The sequence below is a fragment of the Colletotrichum higginsianum genome, chromosome 2 (genome assembly GCF_001672515.1).
Source record: "Colletotrichum higginsianum IMI 349063 chromosome 2, whole genome shotgun sequence".
NCBI lineage: Eukaryota > Fungi > Ascomycota > Sordariomycetes > Glomerellales > Glomerellaceae > Colletotrichum > Colletotrichum higginsianum.
Window position 1 is genome coordinate 4,860,002 of NC_030955.1, and position 18,946 is coordinate 4,878,947.

The 18,946-nt window shown below is 57.0% G+C and overlaps 6 protein-coding genes across 6 annotated transcripts; 4 read left to right on the forward strand and 2 right to left on the reverse strand.

Annotated features, from left to right (window-relative positions):
• Positions 1–1,262: 1,262 nt before the first annotated feature.
• Positions 1,263–2,470, forward strand: CH63R_03166 (Acetyltransferase; the record flags this gene model as incomplete). The annotated part of the gene is made up of 5 exons (XM_018298141.1): positions 1,263–1,876; positions 1,939–2,012; positions 2,104–2,138; positions 2,202–2,374; positions 2,431–2,470. 5 exons carry the CDS (start codon positions 1,263–1,265, stop codon positions 2,468–2,470), a joined length of 936 nt encoding a protein of 311 aa, XP_018162957.1.
• A 2,058-nt stretch (positions 2,471–4,528) lies between these two features.
• Positions 4,529–5,808, reverse strand: CH63R_03167 (Carbonic anhydrase; the record flags this gene model as incomplete). Its single annotated transcript, XM_018298142.1, has 2 exons — positions 4,529–5,260; positions 5,749–5,808. The coding sequence occupies 2 exons, from the start codon at positions 5,806–5,808 to the stop codon at positions 4,529–4,531; spliced, it is 792 nt and encodes a 263-aa protein (XP_018162958.1).
• A 1,707-nt stretch (positions 5,809–7,515) lies between these two features.
• Positions 7,516–8,528, forward strand: CH63R_03168 (uncharacterized protein; the record flags this gene model as incomplete). Its single annotated transcript, XM_018298143.1, has 2 exons — positions 7,516–7,858; positions 7,918–8,528. The coding sequence occupies 2 exons, from the start codon at positions 7,516–7,518 to the stop codon at positions 8,526–8,528; spliced, it is 954 nt and encodes a 317-aa protein (XP_018162959.1).
• An 858-nt stretch (positions 8,529–9,386) lies between these two features.
• On the forward strand, positions 9,387–10,502 carry CH63R_03169 (40S ribosomal protein S7; the record flags this gene model as incomplete). Its single annotated transcript, XM_018298144.1, has 3 exons — positions 9,387–9,548; positions 9,985–10,067; positions 10,136–10,502. The coding sequence occupies 3 exons, from the start codon at positions 9,387–9,389 to the stop codon at positions 10,500–10,502; spliced, it is 612 nt and encodes a 203-aa protein (XP_018162960.1).
• Positions 10,503–10,908: 406 nt separating this feature from the next.
• Positions 10,909–12,658, reverse strand: CH63R_03170 (Dynactin p62 family protein; the record flags this gene model as incomplete). The annotated part of the gene is made up of 2 exons (XM_018298145.1): positions 10,909–12,313; positions 12,372–12,658. The coding sequence occupies 2 exons, from the start codon at positions 12,656–12,658 to the stop codon at positions 10,909–10,911; spliced, it is 1,692 nt and encodes a 563-aa protein (XP_018162961.1).
• Positions 12,659–15,943: 3,285 nt separating this feature from the next.
• CH63R_03171 (Choriogenin Hminor) lies at positions 15,944–18,709 on the forward strand (the record flags this gene model as incomplete). Its single annotated transcript, XM_018298146.1, has 3 exons — positions 15,944–16,219; positions 16,278–16,871; positions 16,925–18,709. 3 exons carry the CDS (start codon positions 15,944–15,946, stop codon positions 18,707–18,709), a joined length of 2,655 nt encoding a protein of 884 aa, XP_018162962.1.
• Positions 18,710–18,946: the final 237 nt, after the last annotated feature.

Consider the following 18,946-nt stretch of genomic DNA (forward strand, 5'->3'; position numbering starts at 1 on the left):
CGATGTAAGCATGGGTTCACATCCCCCAGATCCTCATGTCAGAATGAACGGCGCCAATCTGATGGGTTTGCAATTGGTGCCTTCAACTGGACCTCATCCCGATTCTTTCTTCTAGATCTCTCGGGAAGATGCAGAGAAGACCGAGGGGCTTCCATGTATAAATAAGACTCAAGGGGCGCTATCGACATGAGCAATGAGTCATGTGGCTGTCTGCAAATAGGTAGAGCCAAATCCATCGGAAGCAAGAACTACGAACCAGTCGGCCTATGGATGAGCCATGAGTCAAGTAAGCCTCCCTGGCGGAACAAATCCAAGATTGTATCTTCTCGGACTTCGGACAGGCGTGGGCTCAGTGGGAAACAAGAAATCATAGGCAGAAACAGCATGATCCAGGTTACCGGAGCCACTCTGTTTTTTTGAAAAAACATCTTGGATGCCATACGGTACTGTAGAATGATGGAGAGATATATCTGCAGACTCGACGACACTTACGAACTTTTGGCGTGATATAACTACAAGTTAGCTTACACCAGATGAGTTTATTGAACACATCACCGTTCATCACCTAAATTTCACATATTCCATCACTTGTATGCTCAGATATATTTGGCGGAAACACACACAACTATAGTCTTGAGTCTGGGTTGCATATGACTGGTTGTTTATCGAGTCGTTGGCACAAGAAGGAATCAGTTGAGGGCATCCTCTGGCAGGCCGTCAAACCTCAACTTTTTTAGCAACTAGAACATGTCGATTGTGCTATTGCACGTAGTAAACCACACCAAGTATTCGAGCAGCATACTCCAATGCAAAGATATATATTTTTCTCAATCACATTGTTTTGGAGTGACTACAGGTCGGCCAATAGAGCCATAACGTGACAATGTCTGTAGAACCAATCTACTGTGGCTAATTGTGGGCAAGGTGAAGCTACCTCACAATGGGTTGACGGTAATGTCATAATTGTCAACACGACACGCAGCTATTTCAGCCAAATTATACCCTCGCATGTGTGGTCGAGTGTGACTCACTCAGCAAGAATCAACCAACTGCCTCATCGAGTCACGCCAGAACGACTGATGTAATACCGCGTCCACCCTGCGGATATTTAATCCGCCGAACATGAACACATGCGCCCTTTTGGATCGAGCACGCCATCCTCGATTCCTCACAGCTAGCCTTGTTAAAACATCACAGGTTCCCGCCAAAAAACGCCCTTCACAGCCTGACAAGCTCAAAGCAAGGACAGCGAACCGCTTATCATGGCGACGACATACACAACCGTGCCGGCCGGGCTCACGGCCCTCCTAGAAACGCACCTCCCAAACTCCCTCCCCGTCCTCCGACGCTTGCAATTCACCCGCTTCAAGGGCGGCATCCGCCCAACCGCCCGCATAATCTTCGCCTCCGACTCGCCCCTGGCAGCAATTCCCGACGAGGAGGCCGGCTTACCCGACAAGAAGACCAGCTTCACGGTCGCGTACCTGGACTTCGGCAGCAACAACGAGACCCAGCTCTTCGTTTACTCCACCCTCGAAGACGGCGCCGTCGCGACCGACGAGGAGAGGGAGGCCGGCGAGCGGCACATCATGGCGGCCCTCGACGCCGTGAGGCAGGTGAGCGACGAGCAGCCGGACAACCGAGCGTACCCCGGCGCCTGCCTCGTCGGGACGCTCGCCACCGTCACGAGGGACGTGATGATCAGGCGCGGCGCGCGGGTGAAGCCGCGGGCGGACTACGAGTACGAGAAGTGGCTGTTCCGGGTCGAGGAGATCCCCGAGTTCGACGCGGTGCTGCCCGAGGGCGCGACGTGGGCGTCGGCCACGGAGCGGGACTGCGAGGTTGTGATCTCGAGGACGACGGTTCCTCGGCAGGTGTAAGCCAGGCAATTCCATCACCGAGCGGACCGGAGAGGAGATTTGGCTGATGTGAGAATAGCAAGACGCTCATGTCGTTCCAGAGCCTGGTGCTCAAGCTGGCGGATGGGACACCCATCGCGTGGTCCTTCTTGGGTGAGTAGCGATGCTGGTTAGCCGCATTTCTTCTTCTTCTTCATAACCGGCTTCGAAACGACTGGAGGCATTGGTGTGCTGACTGATTAAGGCACTGACGGCTCCTTGAGCAGCCTCCACTGCGAGGTGAGTAACCGAACAACCTTTCTTCAGGCTATAACGCATCAAGCTGACTCAAACCCCACGTAGCCGGAATACCGCCAGAGAGGCTACGCAAAGGCGCTCGCCGCAAGGCTGCTCAAGAGGGGCACCGGCGACTACGGCTCCGATGGGTGGGCTTGTGCCGATGTCGCCCCGACGAACCTGGGCAGTCGGGGCATGTGCAAGAGTTTGAACGGCAGGCATGCGTGGAACTGTTCATGGTGAGTCATACGTACCTCAATGTCCGGTATTCTTTCATCTGAAACGCAAATAACAGGAACATCATTGTGCTGGGCGACGAGGGAGTCAAGGGCTAGAGGTGTAAGGGATCCAGCAGGTCTTCGCGCGTCCGATATTCTTTCATCTGAAACGCAAATAACAGGAACATCATTGTGCTGGGCGACGAGGGAGTCAAGGGCTAGAGGTGTAAGGGATCCAGCAGGTCTTCGCGCGTCCGAAGTCAATGGCTCTCCGCCGAGAAGCGTATGCACTCTTTTTTCCCCCATCAGGATCGAGGCGTGATGAACCAATCTCTCCAGAGCATCTCTACACACACAGCTGGAACTTTCTAAACGATGGGACTACTCAAACAACACCTGCACCACTGCGGCACACGCAAGACGAGCGCCCCAACAAACTGCGTGGAAAACGACCATAGTCTGCTCATGTAAAATGTGTTTAGTTTGATTCTACGAAGCGGTTTTTTTTTAAAAAAAATATAATTTTTTTTAGATGGTTATAAACCTGCATGGAAGAAGCTCACGACCCGGTGTAGACTCAGTGGACCATATGCCTGTTTCCCGGCTTGATTTAAACGGCCTCAAGTTCATCCTTTGATGGCTTCGATCCAACGTTACAGCTGTCTTTGAGGTGTTCAATTTTGCTTGAGAGGTAGAATGCAGCGGCGTTGATCCAACGGACTGCGGCATAACCATTGCGAATGGAGGCGAGGGCGGCATTACCACAAGTTGCCGACAAGGCCGATGGGACGGCAATGTTCGGAAAGCGGCTGTGGGTAGGGGCTGTTGGCGTAGACGAAGAGATGAAAGAGCTCATGCCTGCTCAGCGAAGAGCTCCAAGAGAGATCCCGTATCCCCGGAAACAGGGACCTCCATGCACAGCAACTTGCAGAGGCGCACTCGGGACTGCGGCGAAGGATGGAATTGCACCCGCTGGCTCGTGCTGTTCCGGGGGGGAGAGGGGGACCAGTGCCGAAGCCTCTTCCTGTCTCTGTCCCCTTTGTATTTGGAAGTCCTCCTATTTGGCCTACTCAGTGAGCATGATAACTACGACGATAGAGCCATCCGTGTCGGTGGAGCTAATACAACAGTCACTCTCTGCGCTTCGTGTGTGTGTGTGTGTGTGTGTTTGTTTTTTATACCATCTCCGGCCAGGTGTGACTGATAAGAGCACGGGTTCCATCCCCTGTGGATCTTGGCCGCCCCCCGGCCTGTCTCGGCACAAGCAACGACGCCATCGCCAACGCGTGACCATGCCAAGTGGTGACAGACATCTGTTTCTCTAATTCATCTGGCAAACTCCCCTCAACGACTTTGCAAAGGACATTGTGGTAGTGAATGTATTCTACCTCTGGCAGCAATCGGAAAATGTCCCAAGATATACAGACACACACACACACACACACACACACGAGTATTGCTCCATCTCAGTTCATTAGTCAATTAGAGAACTGTCCTTGTGTTTCTTTTAATCTGGTTCTTCTGATAACCTCTTCGCTCGAAAAACACCTCCTACCCAAGAATCACGTTTTTCCTTGGCATGCGCACCCCTCCACACCAAGCCTGCTTCGCCCCCGCGCCCAAAAAAAAAAAAGGCTCCCACACTCCTGGTCACAAAAACTCAATCCTCAACTCCGGTGTGATAATGGTGAGAAGAAACAGAAATGAAATCCCGCTTGGTGACTGCACCCTGATAACGGTCTCTATCTTTGGACAAACTCGCGCGTCCACGGAGATGCAATGCAGCGAACGGGGGGTGACGCTACGGCAGATTCGGCTCGCTTGACGTTCCCACTAGGCTAAACCGGATCGACAACAGACAGGTAGGTGGTGGGTGTGTGGGGGGGGTTGTCACTTGTGCGTGGTGGACATGTCTCGGTCGAAGAGTCTCCTAGAGTCCCAACCCCATTCCGGATCTGCAACAGGAGGGGGGGGAGTGGAAGATGCCGCGCCCTCAACAAGAAAATTTTCCCCCACGTCCCATATCGTGATGGAAGTGAACGCACAACGCGGGCAGCCGTCAAGAAGCCCAGGGTCCATCCGTGAGTCACCGCCGGTGGGCCGTAAAACATAGACCGTAGAGAGCGCAGACTACAGACCGCAGACTGTAGACCGTAGACAGTGGTGGGGGGGAGCTCAGAAGTCGGCGCCCGGGAGGTGGTAGAGCTTCTGGATGTCGTGCAGCATGGACTTGTGGTCGATCTTCAGGTCCTTGAGAAGACCGTCGTTGAAGCCAAAGACCCAGCCGTGGACAATGGGGAACTTGTTCTTGGCGTACGACTGCTGGATGGCGGCCGTCTTGATGACGTTGCGGCACTGCTCGACGACGTTGAGCTCGACGAGGCGGTCGTATCGGGCGTCCTCGTCGGCGATGGCGTCGAGCTCGGCCTCGTGCAGGCGGTAGACGTCGCGGATGTTGCGCAGCCACGGGTTCAGCAGGCCGAGGTCCTTGGGGGTCATGGCGGCCTTGACGCCGCCGCAGCCGTAGTGGCCGCAGACGACGATGTGCTTGACCTTCAGGTGGCGGACGGCATAGTTAATGACGCTCATGACGTTGAGGTCGATGTTATTGACCATGTTGGCGATGTTGCGGTGGATGAAGGCCTCGCCGGGCTCGAGGCCCGTGATCTGCTCGGCGGGGATGCGCGAGTCGCTGCAGCCGATCCAGAGGTACTCGGGCGACTGGCCCTCCGACAGGCTGACGAAGAAGTTGGGGTCCTGCTTCTTCTTCTCCTCGGCCCAGCGCCGGTTGTTCTCGAAGACGCGGTCGTGCGTCTGCTTGAGGTAGTGCTCAATGTCCTGGTCCGCCATCTTGGGATTGGGTTTGTCAGAAGCGCGTCTGTGGGCGATGTGGGAGAAGCTGGAGGTCTGCTGGAGGTGGTGGCGGTGGTGAAGAAGCTGACGATGCCGAGTGTCTCTGGGCGAGATGATGGGTCTGGGAAGGGCGAGTCGCGCAGGGAAGACGAGGGAGGGGGAGAAGAGAGAGGGGGGGAAGAGGGCGAGGGAGCGCGGGACAGGGCGAGCTTTAAACATGAGGAAAGATGTTGGAAAGGGGGGGGGGGGGGGGGAAGGGGGATGGGACACAGAGTGAGAGAGAGATAGAGCGCGAAAGAGCGAAAGAGAGTGAGAGTGAGAGGCTGCAAGTTGACTGAAAGAGGGTAGCTTCGGTAGCTGATGCTGCAGGCAAGCGGAGGTGGATGTTGTCAGATCGGAGCAATGGCAAGCCAAGGTGAAGAAATGTCGCACCTTTCCTTCTTCCTGGATGCACATACAATCAACCAACCCATACGGAGAGCTTCACACACGGAAGATTTGTTGGGAAGGTCCGACGGCCGCGCACGCTAAATAAAACTTACTGCGCAGGATGGTGCGGGGACGGTGCGGCCCTTTTTTTCCCACCATCGCTGCTCCTGCATCTATCTGTACACGTAACGGAGGGCATCTAGCACCGAAGAAGTGGTGACTCTGGCGACGGTGACTCGCGAGTGTCGGTGCTCCGGGCGGGTTGTTGGGGAGACGGTGACGGACGGGGCAGGGTGGAAGCTTAATTGGGGTGAATGAGTGACGAGTCTGTCCAAGATCGTCACCGGTGGATGGGGCGCTGGAGATTGCGGCTGGATAATTGCATTGAGACTATTGAGTCTAGATGTGGACTTGGCCAGGAGAACGTTTATCTGCGCGTCTGCGCGTCTGCCCTGTCTGTATCATCAGTATGTAGCAGTGGGTAAGGAACAAACTGCAATAGTGGCGGAAGACAATGCATCTTGGATAGTAAAAGAGATAGATGGGTGAGTCAATCAAACCCGATCGTGTTTGGATGCCGACCAGCCATGACTGACTCCGCTGGATCATCGGCTTTCATCCTTCCCTACCTAGCCATCCCAGCTGCACTGTGCCGGGCTGTGCCGCACCAAAGACTGCTCCGGGGTTCCGTAGACGGCGCCGGACAGAGACCCACATATCCCGATCCTTCGGTGTCACGAGTTCCCCCCCCCCCCCCCCGGTTCCCGTTCTCCGTCGCCCATCCCCCAATTCATTGTCGTCTGAAGCAACTCTCCCCTTCTTGCTCATCTGAAGACTGGAGGATTGATGCATCTCACGAAGTGCCGAACCTTGCAGATGATACATAATCCCACTTCGCGAACCAAACGGGGCTTCCTGCGCGCGCGCAGAGACCTGAAGCGCAGAGGGCCCCAGCGACCACGCGCCCCGACCTCCGTGGGTACTGTGCCGTTCGCCTCCTCCCAACTCACCGAACTCACCCAAGACCCCAATCGGCCGGTCTGAACACTTGCTGGATCTGTCTGCTCACCTCATCCACCACCCCTCAGCTCAGGCCCCACAGCAGTCCCCGAATCCTGCACCATCACGGCGCAGGCTCATGTCTCCGGGCGTTGCAACCCAGAGAGAGAAAGGATCACTTCTGCGCGCGCCGGTCTGATCGCCCCATCCACGCTGGAAACGAGCTTAAAATCTTCTTGAAACCGGAGAGGGGAGGGCGAGCCCCCTGCATGTCATGTCAGTGTTTGCCCTGATCCCACGGCCTGCCATCCTTCCTCGTCCGGCACCACCAGCCGGGTTCGTTCTGCAAGCAGGTGGTCACAGGCGCATTGTCATGACGATTAGTAGCACCAGCCATATTCCCCTTCCGCTGCCATCAACTAGCTTTCACCAACTAGATGACAGTCTACGTGTCACTCAAAACTGACAAAAAACGAACTGATAACCAGCCCGCGAGAGTGAAGAAAGTTTTTGTAGTAGACGTGCTGAAAAGGCGCTGCAAAATGCTCCCTCCGAAGTTTGCTAAGTCGGACTGCATGCCGCTCAGGTTGGAGGCGAAAAGAAGAGTCCAACAAGGTTTCAAGATGATGAGAAATAAGGTGTCCCGTGAGCGGCATCACGCAGGCAGGGTGAGTATTCGTCGCATTCTTGCATGTTCAGCGCTTGACTCCCGGTACATAACGGCGCCTGCTGCCTCTCCTGCTACCCGCCTTTGCTTTGTCAACCGTTGGTCTCTCTGACGTGAACCTCCTTTCGCCTATCGAATGCTACCAGTCGGCATCTTGAATGTCCAATATTCCTTGTAAAACGTACCTCCTCACTCTTCGTTACAACAACACGCCATGGTCCTCGGTGGGTTTTCAAAGGGCGTCGCCCTCCTCGCCACGACGGCGCTGGCCTTGTCACAAACCGCCAACGCCGCCATCCTCCCCCGGCAGAGCAACGAGGCACTTCGGCCCTGGGTGACGGTGGCGGCCGACGGTGCTGCCAAGACCATCACTCCCACCATCAACGACGGCAAGACGACGTCCGCCTTCACGGGCAGCACGACGCTGCCCACGGCGGACGCCCAGGGTGCCGGCACCTTCCTGCTATGCAACCAGGCCGCCGGCTCGGGCGGCCTGAGCCAGCCCTTCTGCTCTCCCAAGGGGAACAGCGAGCTCGAGGGCGGAAAGACGTACTGGGGTGAGAAGCCTCCTCTGGCCATTCGTTGTGCAGCGGTTCTAACCAGAAGCCCGGAAAAGTCACCTGGGACGCCGCCCTCTTCCCCTCCCCGAACACCATGGTCCAGGTCCAGGGCGACTACGGCGTGACCAAGACCATCGAGGCCGGCCACGGCTTCACCTCGCAGATGATGCCGGCCTCGCAGGGCCACTTCGCCTGGGCCGCCGTCGGGTACAACATGGCGCCCAACGAGTCGCTCGACGTGCAGCTCGTGCTCGCGGTGCCCGCGACCAACGGCACCATCACGGGCCGCCACGTCGGGCCCAAGGTGCGCATCGTCAACCGGTCTCGGGGGCCGCCGAGGCGCCGCGGGCCCAACGTCTTCGGCATCGTGCTGCCCATCGTCTTCGGCGTGCTGTCGCTCGGCGGCATCGGCTGGTTCGTGTGGTGGTACGGCCGCAGGAAGGGCATGTTCCACTCGCGCGGCCGCGGGTACGGCGTCGGCAAGAGCCGCGTGCAGCGGACGGCGGACGTCAAGATCGGACTGGGCGACAGCGCCTTCTCGTCGCCCGACCGCGGCGTCGAGATGATGCCGCCGCCCGCGAGGCCACCGCCGCCGTCCGAGGGCAACGTGTTCCGTAACGAACTGAGTCGGCAGGAGAGGAACGAGAGGGCGCAGACCATGCTGTGAAGGGGAGGGGGTGATGGATTTTCTACTCAGAAGAGACGATAGAGGATCTAGAATGTTGTATGAGTGCGACATAACTTACGCTCGTTAGGAAAGGGTTCTAACATTTGTTTTGGGCGGCAAACCATATCTTAATCCAATGTAATATAATTAATTCATGATGGAGAAGCCAAACAATAGGCTGGAGAGAGAGAAAGGAGAAATGTCGTCTTCCTATCAAGTCAAGACCATCTTTTTAGTAATATCAATAAGAATGATCACATCAAGTAGCCAGCACGGAGGTCTGGCGACTTACATGAGCTGTCGTCAACGTGAGGTTCATAATCATTTGGCAAACGTGTTGGAAATAGGAAATGATACTTCGTACCCGGACATGATTTTTTTTCAGCGAAAAAACTTCCGTCTAACATGGCATACAGTAAACGATCAATGTTGGCAGGTCTCAATGGTTATGATATTCAAGCTCGAATCGAAGAACATCACATACGATGCTCGCTCACGCCTTCATTTCATAACCAGTTAGGTACCCTGAGGTGGAGGGTGAGAATGCTGTGGCGGGGCACCTGGCTGCTGCTGGCCCAAATAGGGACAAGCGCGTTACTAAAGCAGATGGATCCATAGTCAGTCTTACTGTCCAATCAGAAGACACTAAAACAGAAGCGAAAACCTATGGTGGGCACGGACCATCCGGGGCTTGCAAACCCCAATCACTCGCTGGGTCCCCGCCCACCGTCTGTCAATCGCAAAACTTTCGGATCGCGACGTTCGTACCCATCTCGACTTTTTTCTCGTTTTCGACTTCGTCCGCTCGAGCAACAACTAACCCCTCCGACCCAACGTCAACCACCTCCAACCGCCACAATGTCCGGCCCCGCGTTGAACAAGATCGCTGCCAACAGCCCCTCGCGGGCCAGCCCCTCGGAGCTCGAGCAGAACATCGCCCAGGCTCTGTACGACCTCGAGAGCAACACCGCCGACCTCAAGGTCGCCCTCCGCCCTCTGCAGATCGTCTCTGCCCGCGAGGTGAGAACTACCTGAAATCAATAAGTCCTTGGACGGACACGCGACCTTTTTTTTGTTTTCCCGGACCCGAAAGGATTCCGAAATCCTGTTCCAGTCGCCGCGGCCACGCGAGACACGCACATGCACACGAAGAGAACCCCCATCCGATGGAGCAATGAGACCCCGAAGCCTTTTTTTCTTCCTTCTCGATTGAAATACATCAGGAAGACGAGGAGCGCGGGAGAGGTTACTGGTCGTGAAACACCATGTCACCTGCGCGCGCGCGCGCAAAACAAGTCTCGATGGGTTTTTTGTGTGTGTAGTAGTCGTTGTCGTCGCTGCCGTGGCGGCCGAGATTTGAACGCTGAAAAGAATGATAATCTCTCAGGAACAAGGACGGGAAGCGGTCCAAGGCATCGTCCTGGAGCTCGCATGCTGACTTGTGATCTTCCTACAGATCGAGGTTGGCCACGGCAAGAAGGCTATTGCCATCTTTGTCCCCGTCCCTTCCCTGCAGGGCTTCCACCGCGTCCAGCAGCGGTATGTTGTCCTCCCTCCCCCCCCTTTTTTGCATTACAACAGTACCAGAGACTAAGACGAAACAACAGCCTCACCCGTGAGCTCGAGAAGAAGTTCTCCGACCGCCACGTCCTGATCCTCGCCTCGCGCCGCATTCTGCCCCGCCCCAAGCGCTCTGCCCGCTCCCGCAACACCCAGAAGCAGAAGCGCCCCCGCTCCCGCACCCTCACCGCCGTCCACGACGCCATTCTCACCGACCTCGTCTACCCCGTCGAGATCGTCGGCAAGCGCCTCCGCACCAAGGAGGACGGCTCCAAGCTCCTCAAGGTCATCCTTGACGAGAAGGAACGCGGCGGCGTCGACTACCGCCTCGACACCTACACCGAGGTCTACCGCAAGCTCACCGGCCGCGGCGTCACCTTCGAGTTCCCCCAGTCCGGCGCCACCGAGTACTAGATGTGCCGCACTTCTCATCAAGAGAGAGGGCTCGCGTATACTCTTTTTGTGTGTGGGATGGTTTACTAAAACAAAATCAAAGATGGGAATGATGCAAAAAGTGATCTTTGGTCGGTCAATGATGGGTTTGGCATTTGGTCTGCTGCGATGAGAGCATGGCAATGACTGGTTGGTCAAAAGGGTCTGGCGTCTAAAGGATGTTATAGCTTGGGCGATTCAATTACAGGCTGCCCCCGAAAATGCATATACCACACATCTGACCGCTCCTTACTACACCTTCCGTTACGATTAATTGTGTGATGAATTTTGACCGGCCGTGAACATGTATGCATCGTTGTCCGCCAGAAGGTAAAAAAAAAAAGTCAAATGTTGGGTATCATTTTCCATCTACTGCAGGTCTGTCTTGCTAAGTCTGGTTGATGCGCCCCACGCCCAGGACGCACCAGTACGCCAGCTCCCTCTTTTCTCTGGCCTCTTTGTCCCTGTTCGTCGTCGTGCCCCCGTCGCCCTGCGCCTCCGTCTCCCATTCGATCCGCACAAACATGGGTATCTCCAACACCTCCTCGTCCTCCCGTAGCTCGTCTCCGTCTCCACCCGCCGCCGCCGCCGCCGCCTCGTTCCCCCTTTCGAGGGACGCCGGCACGACCTCGAGCACGATGCTCACCCAGTTGCGGCCGCGGTCGTAGATCTTGCCCACCTCGGCCTGCTGCATCCCACCCTCCTCGCCCCGCCGGCGCTCCTTCTCGCCGTCGTCCTTGAGCGCGTCGTCCCACATGTCCGTGTTGGCGTCAATCTCGAACTGGGGGCACAGCACCGTCACGGTGCTGGCGAAGCGGCCGGGCGTGTTCGACGGAGTCGCGAGGGACACCTTGACCGTCTCGAAGATGGGGTTCTTGAACGTCAGGAGGTACTGCACGGGCTTCAGCGGCGTGAGCCACAGCTCCTGCGGTATCGGCGGCCGGGCGGTGGACGGGATGTTCTGCACCTCCGAGTTCAGAGGTCGGATGGTGATGGTGGGGATGTAGCTGCCGGCCACAAGGCGGATGCGGAACCGCGTGTTGGAGATCTTGGCCTCGGGCTTGCTGATGATGTGGCGGCAGATGGGGCATCTCTTTGACCGCTTCGTTCTGAGAAGGTAAGGGATGGGTCGCAGCTCGTCTCGGAACCGTACGGGGTCTGGCTGCTGCGAGTTCTGGGCCAGAGTGGTCGTGTCGTCGCTGTGGGTGTGCCTGAGCTTCTCAATGGCCTCAGTCTCATCCAGGTCGGTCGTCTTCAGGCCCTCGCTGGGACTTTCAGCCTCTCTCATGATTTGCACTTTGCCCCGCGCCTGCTTGGGCCCAAAGTTGTTGCCCGTGTAGAGGCTCATGATGCGGGATAAAGATCCGGGCGAGTTGAGGCCGAGGTCGCCGAGCGATGACAGACCGCCGGCGGAGGGGTTTGCGTTTGCCATCTGATTCTGGTAGAATGATTTGAGCAGAGAGAACTGTAGGTCCGAGTCCATGTCCTCCGGGTCCAGGTGGTAGTCTTCGGCCTTCTCCTTTTTCCTCTCCTTGTGCTCCTTCGGAGTTAGCTTGGGCTGGCCGCCATTCTGCAGCTTCGCCAACTGCCCGTGGATGCCGTTGGGCCGGTCGAACTTGATGCCAATCTCGGTCGAGCTCCAGGTACAGTAGGAGCAGGTCAGGACATATGAGCCCCCTTGGGGCGCTGAACCGTCAGCGGTGAGCAGGCTGCTGCTTTCTGGTGGCGCATCGAGGCTGGTGACAGCGAGGGGGCCGACGCAAACGGGGCATTGGAAGCAGCTTCGGGTGCACCTTGCCGGCGAGTCAGCCACGCGGAGTCCATCTCCAACAGCCGGGTTCGAACACTAACCTGTTGCCTTCGCTTTTCAGGTTGCTGCTAGGAACCTCGAACAAGCAGTTGGGGCAGTAGTAGGTGACAATCTCCTCGTTGACACATCGCGGGCATCGGATTTGGTGGCAGTCCTCGCAGTACATCAGGTGCTCCAGAGGGAACAGGCTGAAGTTGGCGCGCGGAGCACGTGGGTCAAAGGTTCGCTCATCGTCTTCTGGGCTGCCCGGCGTCGACGAGCCGTCCTCGTGCTCCCGGGTCTCGGAACAGGGGCACCGGATGTAGGTGTACGGGGTCAAAGGCGCCATATCTGCTCCGACATAGTGCGTGTGGGAGAGGATTCCGGAAGCAGCAAGGCTCGATTGGGCGACGGGCGCAGGGAAGGGAGACGACTGTTCTGCGCGGAGAAGGCTCGAGGAAGAGAGGACGTGTTTGAGAATCTGCACGGAGCTGTCTCCCGGACGCGACAGTGCAGAATCCAGACTCAGAAATCGCGGAGCAGCTGACGGGGGACGGAGGGCTGTTAGCGCCGATAAGCGGTCGGACCTACCTTTGATCCACCTTCAGCACAGGCTCAGGGTTCTTATCGATAAATCCTTATGTAAGCGGCCTGGCATCCCGACTTTGTGTGCACTGGGGTGCGCGTGCCTGTCCCGTCCCAGGCCTCCCTCCCCTCCCCACTCCCCAAGCTCCAACCGCCATCACCAAATCAGCCTGTCCTCGTTCGCTTAGTGATATGTGCGTCCGAGCGAGCAGCTCGCCTCCGGGGACGGACGATATTGATCAACCTGTCTCGAGGTTGTCAAACACATGTCAAGACCGACGTCCGGCTCTTGCCAACACACCCGGCTTGTCGCCAAGAGATATATGCCTTGATGAAGAAGTCACTCGTATCACCCATCACCACGTTCGACTTTGACGACTTTTGACGACTCGAATGATTCATCTCGGTGTCGCCGCCTGAAGAACATGATTCACCTACCGCACCTGGCTTCGGGGGATTGAGCTTGTCTCCAACCTTGTTTCCCACCGCTCACAAACACCGACGGCTCAGCCTAGGCTGGCTGGCTGGGCCGGCCTCGCATCTCGTCTCGTCTCGTCTCGTCTCTTCGCCTGTTTCCCATTGCCCGTTCGATCGATGTCACAATCGGGGCTCCACCTGGCTGGATCTCTGCTCTTCCAGCTTCGACGTTTTCGTAGCGGCCCAGCGCCGAATTTGTTGTGGGTGGCCCAGACCGGTCAAGTACTATGGGTCGTCTTCAGTCACCTCTAGCCAGTGACGGTTTAGTTCGTGGAAGCTTTCCGCTCCGACTAGAGCAAAAGCCGAATCACTCTCCATTGCAGGATTGCCCTCTCTTCTTCCTGCCTGCCTGCTTGCCTGCCCGGTGGTTGATGGAGAGGAAGAGACGCTCTGGCCGATGGGACCCGCCTCCGGAGTTCCTTTGTGCCACATGGCCCCGGGCCAGGCTGTGGAGGATGACTGGTGCCCCCGCGAACCATGGCAGCACTTGGACATTTGTTGGTCAGCCATGTCCATGCCATGCCATGCCGAGTCGTTGGGTTTTCTCTTTGAGTCGCGAATCTACGCGAGGCAGGGACCTGTCAAGGCGTCGGTTGTGTCCCCGCCAGACGGTCTGAGTTAGCTCACACAAGACTGCAGAGCGTCGAGGCCAACGTTTTGGGTTGCCGAATACTCGCGTCGCTCGTCGAATCAGGGTGTTGACGAGCTGCGCCCTCCATGGGCGCCGAGATTCCAGGATCCGTAATATATTTATCTGAAGTCGAGCACACAGCGCGCGCACCACCTCCCACAGGCCATCTACCGGCCTCTCATCCATGGTACCAGGGTGTTCATCTCGGTCGACGGCATGAAGCTAGGCAATCTAGACACTGTATCCCGACTGTCCCATCGTACCGGATCCCAACCCTGGGTCGCCCTTGCAGTCCTGCCATAAAACAATCCGTCAAGTTTACCGGGGTGGCACAACAGTGTCTAGAAGTCACTGACAGAGAGTGTTGGCAACATGCGACTCTGAGACCTGGCTGGGGAGGCGGCTGGCTTGTGCTCGAGGGGGTCACACCCGCCCTTCTTTTTGGAGTTTTAGGTCGTGATGGATAATCGACGCCCTATGCGGATGACCAGGCTTTGTCTTCACCAACCGCCACTCACCAGGCTCTTCAGCTGAAGTGGCTAGAGTCGAGATTAAACCCTCTCCGATAAGATGAAGACGGCCAAACGCCATGCCGCGCTCTCCGGATGCGATCGTGAACGTTGGAAGGGTTTGAGATGACTTCACCCACGGGCCGTCGGGTGACTTCGATGAATCAGCAGAGCATGCCCGATTTCGATCGTCCCAAGACAACAAGACAACTTTCGCAGAAGGGAAACACAGCTCCCGGTGGTTCAGTGGCCACTCGCTTGAGACATTGCTCTTTTCAGCTGATGGGGGCCAACTCTGACCAATCACCATGCTGCATTTTGAATGCGCACCATCACCGAAGGATGCATGGGGGACGGCGATCCCCCATCAATGACGAGCCCCGGACTGTGAGCTGGTAAGCAGAGGGAGTCGCCAGCGACGATTTGCATCACTGTCTCTCATTATCATCATCATGAGGTTCCAGGATCCAGGAGTGTTGCTCATGTCAATCGCTCCAATATCTCGTCACCTCGAATTCCGTCACCGCAGCGTCTGTGGAGACCCAGATTCCGGTTTGAGATATCCAGGACATCATCTGCCTTCATCACCAAGGCAAAATACATTAGTCATCGACGGCCTTTTCCTTTTCACTCTCTTTCGGTTGGGAAACGCCTGGTCACGGACGGGGAACCTGCAGTGGCACAGTTTTGAGCTGAGGCAGGATACAACTGCAGCTACAGTAGCAGCAACATCAAGGCCGTCCCAGAACAGAGGGATCACACGGGCGCACATTGTGCGGAACCCGAGAGAGCGTATGCTAATGCATCTCACCTGCAGATACCAGGCACGTCCGCTCGCTGGCCCCTGGCAGCAGAGACCTCTGAACCAGGGCAGGGTCCGGACTGAGGGGTTTGTCCATAGCTCCTCCAGGTGGCGGCCCGGTCTAAGACATACTTTTTGGAGTCTCTCTCTCCCTTTTGCCGCGTCACTCCAAAGACAGCTCGGACCGTGGGCGAGACGGCTAGTCTCACCAGGGCGCCAGTCCCGAAAGTCCACTCGGGCGGTTCTGATCTTGGACAAGCGACATAAAGCCATCAAGACACCCATCCAGAGACATTTACTAAGGTTTTTGGCGTTCGTTTCTCCACCTAACCAGAACCGCCGTGAGAGTCTGGACCTGCTGCTTTCGACGAGTTTGACGAGGTGACGGCCGCCCAAAGTCCTTGTTCCCTTCTACGGGCGTACTGATCACCGCACTAGTGGGCTCGGTATCTCCCCCCACCGCCCTCATAGTGATTGACGGAGATCTACCAGGGGTCCTGGTGGGTTGTCGGGGATTTCCAGGTCTATTGGTGGTGGTCGAGAACACGACGCTGCTCTGCAGTCATCGGCGCCATCGACTATCGTCAGGTCTCAAGTTTGAAAGAGGCCTCTGGCCGCATTCAGCCCAGTATGTGGTCTTCTCGGCACAGGAGGTACTCTGGGACCACACATATCAACATGCCTGTTCCCCCCGCCGACCTGTCTCACGCTTCCGCTTTCACCATGACCGGTCGTCGATATCCACGTATGTCTCTACCGCCAACGCCTACAATGTCGACACCAACTCAAGAGTGGGTGCCAAAGAAGCTGGGCATAACTATGGAGGGACGAGTGCCCCAAAACTCCAAGGTGAAGAGGTGGGACGGTGCGGCAAGGTCCTGCAGTGACTGGGACAACCTGAGAAGGGTACGTCGAGCATCAGCATGATACGATCGTGGAACTCGTACTGACATTGGAGTTGTAGGACCCTGAACTCTGGTTCCGCGGCGGGAACTGCTTCGTCCATCTGTACGGTAAGGGCCAGTCACGCAGAGGGCCTGCATTCAAGGTCCCATTTGGCGCTCTGCTCTCGGCAAAATGCCACCCCTTCGTCAAAAGGTTCATGTCTCGCGACACGATGCCCGAGTCGCCCGTGTCGTTTGACGACCAGTACGATGACTTGGATCGGTGGAATGCTCTCAACCCCAACGAGAAAGTCGAACTTTACATTCCAGCGCCGCCCATGGCGGACAAGGAACAGTCGTTTGCCTACCACCTCGCGACGCGCAATTTCTTCGCCTGGATTTTCCGCCGCTCGGTTGTCGGCGAACACTTGGGCACCGCTCTCATCGGCCTGCTCAACAGCATGGCGGAATTCAGAGGTAATGACCAGGACAACATCCCAGATCTCATGTCATACCTGGATGAGGAGGGTTATTTGGACATCAAGGGCCAGCCGCACCAGGCGTTGGCTCTCCTAAACCTTTCCGAGTTCTTCCAGATGAGGGACATGTACATCGATGCATTCAGTCACTGCGTTGGAATGAGCGAGGAGCTCCCCTACAGCCCTGAGTACCAGGTATGTCTCATCAACACCAACGGGTTTCTTCAGTGAGACTGACAGAATCCCAGCACATTGGTTCAGTCACCAAGACTCACATCCGACGGGCCGTAGCGAACATGAACGCACGGCTTAGCAAAGCCGGCGGCATGCTGAATCTGTTCTTGGAGGAGGAACTGTCTGAAACCCACCTCGGTCTACCGGCAGGCGGCCGTGCTCACTTGGACCGATTCCGAGCCTTCACAAAATCATTCTACACGACGAAGCTGGGCGCTTACCCGCCGCTCTCCTTCGACGCGCAGAAGAACCCCGTCTTCGAACCCGAGGTGCTTGCCATCATGCGCAAAGACTTCCAGGCTGTGTATGAGCTGCTGGTCGACGAGAGTTTCACTTCTGCCGAGAGCAGCCCGATCCTTGCCCAGGGTGGGATTTGCACGTACCAGAGCGTCAACGACTTTGACCGTCGTTGTAAGTTCCAGTCGCTCCGGCATCCACTGCCGTTGCTTCCCGAGCCGGCCGGGGACAGGTCTGCCCGTCGCGTGTCTCTCCAGTGGCTGGCAAACACCACGCGAGGCGACAAGCTCAAGCCCGACCAGCGTCTCGTGGCCCACAGCGCTCTGATCAAGGCGATGAACATGCGGGATCAGGACCTGCTCGAAAACGACTTTGTTCGTGCGTACCGCAAGTTTGAAGAGGACTCGGTCTCGCCGCTCAGCCGTGTTGACAAGGTCGAGAAGATCAGTCTCGTGGATGCCCGCAAGGTCCGATGGATCTTGATCTACGCCACGTATCAGGTTCTCCTGAGCTGCACGCAGGCTCCGCCCGAGGTTCGCGATGTGGAAAAGGTGGGCTACCATCTTGCTGTCTCGACCGAGAAGCTGCCGCCTTGGAAGGAGGGCCGCAACTTGCAGTCACTCCTACGCAAGCAGACCGACCTCACAACGAACGTCAAGCGGACGCAGTCCGTCACAGACTGGGCATCCAAGTGCAATGCGGTTCCGAGCCTCATCGTTACGCCCACCATCGACATCCGGCCAGATATCGACTACATGGCCAGATCGCGCCAAGAGGAGGAGAGGGTGTCCCGTCGCCAGTCGGAATGCGTAAGCTCAACCGGGACGGGCGCAGCACGGTCCCGGAGCCGGAGTCTCTCTCGTAGCAACCCATTCCGAAGATCTCTCAGCATCTTCCGCAAACTGGAAGAGCAGTGTGCTCCGGCTCCGGCGCCCAGGAAGGCATCATACTGCGAGATCGTCGTCCACGGCTACGGCAACGGCACCAACGCGGTCAAGAAGTCGATCATCCCGCCCCCAGAGGTTTCGCCGCGGACAGTTACGGCCCCTCGTTCGTTCTCGACGTCGTCCGAGTCCAGTAGCGTCTCCGAGCCCCAGTCATTGGGGGCCTTTAGCTTCGCAACGGCCGAGTCAACGGCGCCGCCGACGTCGCCCGAGGCGGTATGCAAGAACTGGCCGAACCAAGGTTCGCCGATGCTCAGCCCCGTGCCCCTGCGTGGCCGCCGGCGCGTCAAGGCCGTGCTCGCCTTCGCGGAACCTGCGGAACCTCCTCGCGCCAGCTCCCCTCACTTCAGCTCCCCAGAGTTGAGCGACAAGAGACGCCATAGCGTCATGAGCTACGCGCATGACTACGAAGAGCTGATCAAGCAGCAGGAGAGCGACTTCCACCGTCACGAGTTGGAACCGCTCCCGCTGCAGATCCGCAAGACGTCGATGCCGCTGCACACCGAGCTGCACGCCGAGTCTCCGGTCCTGGGGACTATCGATGTCGACATCAAGCCCGAGTGGGAGCAGTACAAGGATCTGGGGGGGTTGACCAGCTTGTCGCCCCTGAAGATCTAGGGACGTCTTGGATATCTTTTAGCCTCAAAACGTCGCGTCGAGATGAGATGAGATGAGACGAGATGGATGAACAAAACAAAAAGTCTCTATTTTTCTGTCGTTTTTTCTTCTTCTTCTTTCCTTTGTTGTAAGCATTGTCCTTGGACACGATGAGATACCCTGCCGTACCCTCTCTATCCTAGCGTCGCATGGTGGTGGTTGAAAACAGGCGTTGGGAACCGAGAAGGGGTTTCGTTT